Source organism: Colobus angolensis, unplaced genomic scaffold (assembly GCF_000951035.1).
Source record: "Colobus angolensis palliatus isolate OR3802 unplaced genomic scaffold, Cang.pa_1.0 Scaffold77, whole genome shotgun sequence".
NCBI lineage: Eukaryota > Metazoa > Chordata > Mammalia > Primates > Cercopithecidae > Colobus > Colobus angolensis.
In genome coordinates, this window is record NW_012121487.1 from 3522709 (window position 1) to 3532899 (window position 10191).

Here is a 10191-nt window from a genome sequence, read left to right on the forward strand (position 1 = left end):
TAGTACAGATGGGGTTATGCCAGGTCTTGAACTCCTGGCCTCAGGTGATCCACCCACTTTGGCCTCCCAGAGTCCTGGGATTACAGACGTGAGCCATCGCGCCCAGCCAGTTTACAACTTATTTAATGCTCACAATTCTACTAGAAAATACTGTTAACCCCACAACTGATTGAAACATTTAAATTTACTGCTACTAAGGGGTGGGCTAAGGGTATAAAGCTAGGCCTAACTAAAAAAACATTATTCATTCACACATATTAACTGTGGAATCTTGAGCAAATTTCCTGACTTAAGTTTCCTCAAGTAAAATGTAGGTAAAGCTACCTACTTTATCTACATTCCTCAGGTCACGTTCCCCAGTTCCACAAGACTCTCATAGCACTTACTGAAATGTGATAGTGTGTGTGCTTGATCACCTAATGACTGTCTACACTGCAAGACTATCAGTTCCAGGAGAGTAGGGACCACATCTGTTTAGCAGACTGTGTTATCCACAATGACTCTACTTTAAGGGTCATTGTGAGAAACATGTAAGAGAATGTACGTAAAGCACCTTTTATTATCATATCCTCTGTTCTGCCTCCTTTGGCCTCTTTCCACCCTCATCCTCTGTCATATGTTGTCAGAAATACAGCTCCTTTAGTATAGAGTGTATGTAAAGCAGTCTCTCTTTTTAAAATTAAAAACAATTTTTAATTTCTCATGCCACCTTGTGTAAAAATATGTAAAGCATTCTTCAAACCTTATAACCCAATATAAAATGCATTCTCGGCTGGGCACGGTGGCTCTCGCCTGTAATCCCAGCACTTTGGAAGGCTGAGGCGGGCAGATCACGAGGTCAGGAGATTGAGACCATCCATTTCTACTAAAAATACAAAAAATTAGCCGGGTGTTGTGGCGGGCACCTGTAGTCCCAGCTACTTGGGAGGCTGAGGTAGGAGAATGGCATGAACCTGGGAGGCAGAGCTTGCAGTGAGCCGAGATCACACCACTGCACTCCACCCTGGGTGACAGAGCAAGGCTCCGTCTCCAAAAAAAACAAAATGCATTCTCATATGCCTAGGAAGGACTCAAATTATTTTGAAGTGCATTTGCATGGGAATTAACATATTTTGCATGGAAATTAACACATTATTGAGAAGAATCTTGAGACCTAAGTTTCAGCTTCTGTCTCCTTACCACATTCTGCACAAACCATCAAATGAGCTGATGACTCTGGAGCAGGAGGGAAAGGAAGATGGATGACCTACCAGTAGAGCTTGGAAAATCCACAAATTTGCCCAGTAACCCAGTGCAAAAGAAAAATACCAAAACCAATAAAACATATTTTCCTCACCAAAAGTGACTGACAGAGAACAGATTTCAGTTTTCATAGGCTCAGTGACCTTCCAGACAGAAAGCATCTCACCCTGGCACCCACATATAAGCACTTCTTCCTCTTACCAGACCGTTCCTTCTGTTGCCTTCTGAGTAAAGAACAAGAATAAGACATCTTTCTTCATACAACCTACTTTTCACACTTCTGCCACCAGGCTTGTTTTTTATGAAGAGGCCCTTCTTTATTCTTCAGATCCCAGCTGAGATATCACTTCCTCAGGACATGTTTTTCAGCTCTACAGACTAGGTCAGTTGCTTTCATAGCACTTACTGAAGTGTAATGGTGTGTGTGCTTGATCACCTAATGACTGTCTGCACAGCAAGACTGTCAGTTCCAGCAGAGTAGTGACCACTTCTGTTTAGCAAACTGTGGTATCCACAGTGACTGACACATAGCAGGCACTTAGCTATCTCTTATGTGTGTGAATGAAAATGAATTGTTTTTCCGTCCTTTCTTGATTTCATTATAGCAGTGAATTATTGTCTCCTTACTGTCTTGCCTTTTTAACTCTTACCTAGTTCCAGCTGTCTGACTTTCCATCCATTGCCCTTGTCTACTTTGCCACTTCCTTTTCATCTTCTAGACTCTTGAGGAGGAGTTCCTCGAAGGTTCAGTTTTTGTCTCTCTGTTTTTTAGCTTGGAGAGCTAATGTATTTTTGCAGCTTCTTTATCCTCTTTTTGGGGCTGGCCTGGCAGTTTGACCTTTCACTTGAGCTCTGGTGCCAGCTCTCTGGCTGTTTTTCTAGACACTTCTATTGGGATTTCCTACTCTCACCTCAGATTCAGTATGTCCAGATGTGATTATGTTAATATGAGAGTTGAGTTTTACTCAAACTTCTTTAAGTCAAAAAGGCAATTCAGGGGTTGTGCAGTTGGGAGAGATGCTGAAGTAGCTCACAGAATAATGGGAAGAAGAGTGGCAAAAACCAGGGCCTCAGGGACTAAAACTGGGAATTCAGTGCCTCTTGGTGTCTGTATATCCATTTATCTCCTATGCTTTTTCTTGTCTCTGATCTCTTGCTTTTATCCACTTCTCATGGTGTACTAGCCAAATAGCTTTCACTGGGCCCAACCATACATTTTCTCAGAATAGGAGATCAGAAGAAAGTAAATTAATTTCTTTCTTTTTTTTTTTTTTTTTTTGAGACGGAGTCTCGCTCTGTTGCCCAGGCTGGAGTGCAGTGGCCGGATCTCAGCTCACTGCAAGCTCCGCCTCCCAGGTTTACGCCATTCTCCTGCCTCAGCCTCCTGAGTAGCTGGGACTACAGGCACCCGCCACCTCGCCCGGCTAGCTTTTTGTAGTTTTTAGTAGAAACGGGGTTTCACCGTGTAAGCCAGGATGGTCTCCTGACCTCGTGATCTGCCCGTCTCGGCCTCCCAAAGTGCTGGGATTACAGGCTTGAGCCACCGCGCCCGGCCGAAAGTAAATTTCTTAGACACGGAATCCATATATTGATCCCAGGGAATGACTCTGGCCCAACTTACCTCATGTGCCTACTCCCTTGGCTCAGTCACAGTTGCCAAGGGAGATGGGAATACCATGATTGGCGTGTATTGGGTCACAGGCCAATCCTTGTTAGGGAGAGGGGCTTGATTGTGGTCTTACCAGTATAGCCTGGCTTCTCAAGCTTTTTGTTGTTGTTGTTTTGTTTTTTTTGAGAAGGAATTTCACTCTTGTTGCCCAGGCTGGAGTGCAGTGGCGTCTTGGCTCGCTGCAGTCTCTCCCTCCCGGGTTCAAGCGATTCTCCTGCCTCAGCCTCCCAAGTAGCTGGGATTATAGGCACCCACCACCATGCCTGGCTAATTTTGTATTTTTAGGAGAGATGGAGTTTTACCATGTTGGTCAGGCTACTTTTTGAACTCCTGACCTCAGGTGATCTGCCCGCCTCGGCCTCCCAAAGTGCTGGGATTACAAGCGTGAGCCACCGTGCCCAGCCACTTCTCAAGTTTTTAAGATTTAGTGAATACCCTCTACCAGAAGGCAGGTAGAGTTCTCTCACTACTCATATTGATCTCTTCTCTCTTTTAAAAAACATTCACTTTTACATGTAATCACATAGTATAACTAACAGATAAAAGGCTTTTATTTTCACCCCAGACTATCAGACTCATTGTTTATGTCCTCGTCTTGTTAGATCACTGTTTCACCTGCGATTTGTCTTCCTAACTAGATAATAAGCATCTAAGAAACCACGTCTTAGCTTATCCCACTCCTGCTTGGTTTCTCTTAATCCTATTATGATTTCCTTTTTGTCTTATGTGTCTTTCTGATATGTAACATATTCAAAGCAGGGCCTGGGCACCTGCTTTCATGGACCAGGTGCAGGGATCTAATTAGAATGGCTGTCCCTTGTTGGAATGAGCTCTGATTTAGTTACCTCTGATTTAGTTCCAGCCAAAGAGGAAGCTAATGCTGTGCCTCTTTGTAGAGCAAAACCCTCCCCCAGCTATATTAATCTTCAAGCAAGTTCCCCACCAGTCACTTTTCTGAACATCCAGACAACAAAGCTGCCCTCAGGTAAGTATGTAGGGAGGGTTTTCTAATGGACTCAGCAGGGGGAGGGGTTGCATGGAGGAGGTGGCTTGAGCTGTCACCTATTGATCAAGAGCCAAATCTATGATAGGCATCTATAGATTTTTCCATGGTAGCTTGTTGATTATTTAGTTTCATTGATTTCATTATCATCCCAGTTCTACCAACTTGTATTGTTTCCTTGCTTGTTAGCACCTTTGATAGACTAGGCAGGAGTGAAGTGAACCTCTCATTGCTTATTGGTAATTTTAGTTAAAAGATGGCCAGGTTTACCCCTGTTCACTTGGGAAGGTACAATTTTAAAAAACGGTGGCCAGAGAAGGAAACTATTAGCTCGGTCTCAGGTTCTTTGAATTTTCATCATTCATCTTCCCCTGGGGAGGTCAGTGGGTATTTGGCATAGCTATGGGGAACCAAACAGGGCACTAACTAGACAGTCATAAGCCCTGTTTTTGAGGATCTCAGAGTCCAACAAAGAAGTCAAGACTGATAAAAATACAAACAGCAGATAATATAATTACCAAAGTTAACTGGCTGTGTATAGTGTAGTTTAAAATATTAGAAAAAGTAGCTGGGCACAATGGCTCATGCCTGTAATCCTAGCACTTTGGGAGGCCGAGGCAGGCGGATTGCCTGAGGTCAGGAGTTTGAGACCAGCCTGACCGACATGGTGAAACCTCATCTCTACTAAAAATACAAAAATTAGCCGGGTGTGGTGGCAGATGCCTGAAATCTCAGTTACTCAGGAGGCTAAGGCAGGAGAATCGCTTGAACCCAGGAGGCGGAGGTTGCAGTGAGCCAAGACTGGGCCATTGCACTCCAGCCTGGGCAACAAGAGTGAAACTCCATCTCAGAGAAAAAAAAAAAAGAATGGACTGGTGGGGCGTGGTGGCTCTTGCCTGTAATCCCAGCACTTTGGGAGGCCGAGGCGGGCAGATCACCTGAAGTCAGGAGTTTGAGACCAGCCTCACCAACATGGTGAAACCCTGTCTCTACTAAAAATACAAAAATTAGCTGGGCATGGTGGCACCTGCCTGTAATCCCAGCTACTTGGGAGACTGAGGCAGGAGAATTGCTTGAACCGGGAGGTGGAGGTTGCAGTGAGCTGGGATTGTACTGCTGCACTACAGCCTGGGAGACAGATCAAGGCTCCATTGAAAAAAAATAATAATAAAAGAAAAAGAAAAATATTAGAAAAAGAATGGACTGGCCAGGTGCAGTGGCTCACGCTTGTAATACCAACACTTTGGAAGGCCAGGGCGGGCAGATCACCTGAGGTAAGGAGTTCAAGACCAGCCTGCGCAGCATGGTGAAAGCTCATCTCTACTAATGATACAAAAATTAGGTGGACATGGTGGCACATGCCTGTAATCCCAGCTACTCAGAAAGTTGAGGCAGGAGAATTTCTTGAACCCAGGAGGTGGAGGTTGCAGTGAGCCGAGATCGTACCATTGTACGCCAGCCTGGGTGACAAGTGAAACTCCGTCTCCAAAAAAATAAAAGAATGGACCGATGCAGCAAGAATGGTTGAAGTTAGGGAACTTCAGGTCAGTGAGACACTATGTCAGGTAGCAGAGGAGGCTGAGGTATCCCATGAGCTCTAGGGAAGTTAGGCCTCCCTCCCAGACCATTTCATTCACTTATCAAATATTTGTTATACGCTGGGCATTTTTCTAGGTGCTGGGTTAAAGCAGTGAATAAATCAGATAAAAATCCTTGCCTTCCTGGAGCTTGCATTCTAGAAGGGGAACTTAGACAAAATTTAAGTAATTATAAAATATGCAATATGACCATAAATATTATGGGAAAAGTAAAACAAGGGAGAGGGGTAATAAGTTCCAATGATTGATTTCAAATTAAAATAGGATAGCCAGGTATGCCTCACTGGGAGGTGACAGCTGGGCAAAGGTATGTCTGGGTTGGGTTGTGCCTGGAAAGATTGGAGAGGTCATTTTATTATGGTCCTTCCAACCTCAGTTCAATTACCAAATCTCTCTCCTTTGTTTCCTTGCACCTCCATTGCTTTTCCTTCTGGAGTTGATCACAAGCCCAAGGAATGCCTAGGACTCCTGGAATGTATGTATGCCAACCTCCAGCTGCAGACCCAGCTCACCCAACAACAGATGGCTATTTTGGAACATTTACAGGCATCCGTGACACAACTGGCTCCTGGGAGGGGAAGCAATAACTCTTCTCTCCCAGCCTTATCTCCTAATTCATTGTTAAATCACCTGCCCCAATTCAGTAAATGAATTGTGGAACAAAGTTACTGTGTTTTTTTCCTCTGTCTTCCCAGTAAACCCTTGTTGGAATCTGGGTATATGTATTCTACATATGGTTAATTTGTTCACAGGTTCATAATAAGTGCTCATTGAGTTCAAAGCGTTGTACAAAGGAGTTTGGGGGAATTACTGTCTAACGAGGCAGACAATTCATTGCAAAATGTAGTGGTGTTCTGAAAGGGGATGGAGGTTAAGAAATAACATTGGAGGTTACTAGGATACAACTGGACCAATTTTAGAATCTTGATGAAGAATGTGGCTTTATGATGCCACTTGAAGAAGGGAGGGGTTGGGTGGCATGGACAGATGAAGTCAGGTAGGTCCATATCAGTTGGGAAGCTTGGACAAAGACCTAGAGGTAGATGTATTGGTCCATTCTTGCATTGCTATAAATAAATACCTAAAGTTGGGTGATTTGTAGAGAAAATATGTTCATTTTGGCTCATGGTTTTGTTCTACAGGCTGTGTGTGCCACATCTGCTTCTGATGAGAGCCTCAGGGAGCTTTGCATCAGGCAAAGATAAGCAGCATGTCACATAGCAAGGGAGGGAGCAAGAGAGTAAGGGAGAAAGAGAAGTACCACACACTTTAACCAAGCAGATCTTATGTGAACTTAGAGTAAGAACTCATCACCAAGGGGATGGTGCTAAGACATTCATGAGGGATCCATCCCTGTGATCCAAACACCTCCCACCAGGCCACACCTCTAACACTGGAGATTACGTTTCAATATGAGATTTGGTGGGGACAAATATTCAAACCGTATCAGTAGGAGAATAAGTCATCATAAATAAGGGGAAGAGTTTTTTCCCCCAGAATATAGAGTGTGAAGTAGAATGTAAAGGAGCTGAGGCAAGTCAGCTTTTCCTGCAGAATTATTCTGATGGCAGCTTTTAGAAAGTCTGGAGAGTGGCTGGGTGCAGTGGCTCACACTTGTATTCCCAGCACTTTGGGAGGCTGAGGCAGGCAGATCACTTGAGGTCAGGAGTTACAGACAAGCCTGGCCAACATGGTGAAACCCTGTCTCTACTAAAAAATACAAAAATTATCGAAGTGTAGTGGCATGTGCTTGTAATCCCAGCTACTCTGGGGGCTAAGGACTAAGGCAGGAAAATCACTTGAACCCAGGAGGTGGAGGCTGCAGTGAACTGAGATTGTGCCACTGCACACTCCAGCCTGGGCACCAGAGTGAGACTCCCTCTCAAAAAAAAAAAGAAAGTCTGGAAAGCCATTGTCAGCTTCCAGGTTGCGATGAGACACACATAAGATAGTAGAAACACTACGGGCAAAACATTTTGATGTGGAAGGAGAATGAAAGTTGAAAGGACTGATGCTACCCAACTTCAAGACTTAATATAAAGCTATACTAATCAAGACAGTGTGGTCCTGATGGAAGAATAGACATATACCAATGGAACAGAATAGACAGCTCTCGAAAAAATTCACACAAATATAGACAACTGATCTTTGACAAAGGAGCAAAGACAATCCAAAGGAGAAGGGATAGTCTTTTTTTTTTTTTTTTTTTTTGTGAGACGGAGTCTCGGTCCGTCGCCGGGGCTGGAGTGCAGTGGCTGGATCTCAGCTCACTGCAAGCTCCGCCTCCCGGGTTCCTGCCATTCTCCTGCCTCAGCCTCCCGAGTAGCTGGGACTACAGGCGCCCGCCACCTCGCCCGGCTAGATTTTTGTATTTTTTAGTAGAGACGGGGTTTCACCGTGTTAGCCAGGATGGTCTCGATCTCCTGACCTCATGATCCGCCCGTCTCGGCCTCCCAAAGTGCTGGGATTACAGGCTTGAGCCACCGCGCCCGGCCTAGAAGGGATAGTCTTTTCAACAAATAGTATTGGAACAATTGGACATCACATGCAAAAAAATTAGACCCTGCCAAAAAGTCATGCTCACTGAAAAGGCCTTCAAACAGTGATTAACTTGGTAGCAATGATACCCCTAGCACACAGATTATAGTCTCTAAATACCACTTTTTTCAAGAAATGAAGGAAGGATCCTGAGGAAATGACTGTTTTCAGGTCTCGGGCAGGAAAAAAAATACAAGATAAGCCTAGAATATCTTACCCTGTTTGGTAAAAAGAGGCTATCAAATCTTGCTAGAATTGTGGAAAAAAAAAAAATAAAAACCCTCAGGAGTCAGTCTGATTAGAGACATACTTTAAATATAAAAACATTTAGGTGAAAGTAAATGGATGGAAAAAGATACAGTAGGCCAAGGGTAATCAGAGGATACTGGAATGGCTATATTAATATCAGAGAATATAGAGTAAACTTTAAGACAAACTGTACTGTCACAAATAGAGACATTTCATAATGATAAAAAGGTTAGAATAAACTTAAATTCATGCAATTGAACACTACTGAGCAATAAAATAGAACAAAGGACTCATAAATGCAACAGTATGAAAGTATCTCAAAAACATTACATTGAGTGAAAGGAGTCTTACACAAAAGAATACACATTGACCGGGCACAAATTGGCCAGGCATGGTGGCTCATGCCTGTAATCCCAGCCCTTTGGGAGGCCGAGGCTGGTGGATCACCTGAGGTCAGGAGTTCAAGACCAGCCTGGCTAACATGGTGAAACCCTGTCTCTACCAAAAATACAAAAATTAGCTGGGCATGGTGGCAGGCACCTGTAATCCCAGCTACGTGGGAGGCTGAGGCAAGAGAATTGCTTGAACCCAAAAGGCAGAGGTTGCAGTGAGCCGAGATCGTGCCATTGCACTCCAGCCTGGGGGACAAGAGCGAGACTTCATCTCAAAAAAAAAAGAATACACGTAGTACCATTCCATTTATTTGAAGTTCTAGTACAGGCAATATTAATATATGGTAGATAAAACTAAAAACAGTGGTGGCCATTGTGGGAGGAGTGGGAATAGGGATTGATAGAAGGGGCATAGGAAACTATAGGTTGATGGTTTTATATTTTGATATAGTGGCTTGGGTTATACAGGTTTATGCATTTATTAAAATTCATCAAACGGTACCCTTAAGATTTGTGCATTTCACTGGATATACACTTTTTTTTGAGACAAGGTCTCTGTCGCCCAGGCTGGAGTGCAGTAGTGCAATCTCCACTCCTACGTCTGTCTCCCGGGTTCAAGCAATTCTCATGCCTCAGCCACCTGAGTAGCTGGGATTACAGGTGCCCTCCACCATGCCTGGCTAATTTTTGTATTTTCGGTAGAGACGGAGTTTTGCCATGTTGACCAGGCTAGTCTTGAACTCTTGGCCTCATGTGGTCTGCCTGCCTCAGCCTCCCAAAGTGTTGGGATTTCAGGTGTGAGCCACTGTGCCAGGCCTACTGGATATAAATTTTACCTTAAAAAACTATGAACACGGTGGCTCAAGCCTGTAATCCTAGCACTTTGGGAGGCCGAGGCGGGTGGATCACGAGGTCAGGAGATCAAGACCATCCTGGCTAAAATAGTGAAACCCCGTCTCTACTAAAAATACAAAAAACTAGCCGGGCGTGGTGGCGGGCGCCTGTAGTCCCAGCTACTCGGAGGCTGAGGCGGGAGAATGGCGTGAACCCGGGAGGCGGAGCTTGCAGTGAGCCGAGATCGTGCCACTGCACTCCAGCCTGGGCGACACAGCGAGACTCCGTCTCAAAAAAAAAAAAAAAAACTGTGAACAAATACTGAACTGTACTTAATGTTACTCATACAGAAGGTCTTAGGGGTGAAGTATACTGACATCTGCAATTCACTCTGAAATATATACAAGAATAAAATGGATTAATGGATAGATGTATAGTTATGTAAAAAAGCAAGTAGAATAAAATGTTACCCAGGGGTTCTGGTGAGTGTGCTTTAGGTTTCCTACCCCTCTTGGTCCATGATACTCCTGCCAGGAGTCACCCGGCTATCAGCCTAGCCTCAGGAGGGCCAGCCCCCTCCCAGGGCAGCAGGTCTGGGTGAGAAGGCTCTTCCTGTACCTGGACCTGGGTGTGACTCACATCTTTCTCCAAGCCCTTAGTGAGCCA

At 44.4% G+C, this 10191-nt stretch overlaps 1 protein-coding gene across 11 annotated transcripts in view; it reads left to right on the plus strand.

Moving 5' to 3' along the window:
- TSACC (TSSK6 activating co-chaperone) overlaps positions 1-6176 on the plus strand; it is an 11039-nt gene extending 4863 nt beyond the window's left edge. For 7 of the 11 annotated variants that reach the window (XM_011928412.1, XM_011928407.1, XM_011928409.1 and 4 more), the window contains exons 3-4: positions 3768-3896; positions 5949-6176. In XM_011928412.1, the coding sequence (XP_011783802.1) occupies positions 3768-3896; positions 5949-6163 (344 nt within the window). In that variant the 3' untranslated portion in view covers positions 6164-6176. The remainder of the gene's footprint in view (positions 1-3767; positions 3897-5948) is intronic. The other 4 variants (XM_011928414.1, XM_011928417.1, XM_011928415.1 and 1 more) reach the window with 1 other exon arrangement.
- The last annotated feature ends 4015 nt before the right edge of the window (positions 6177-10191 follow it).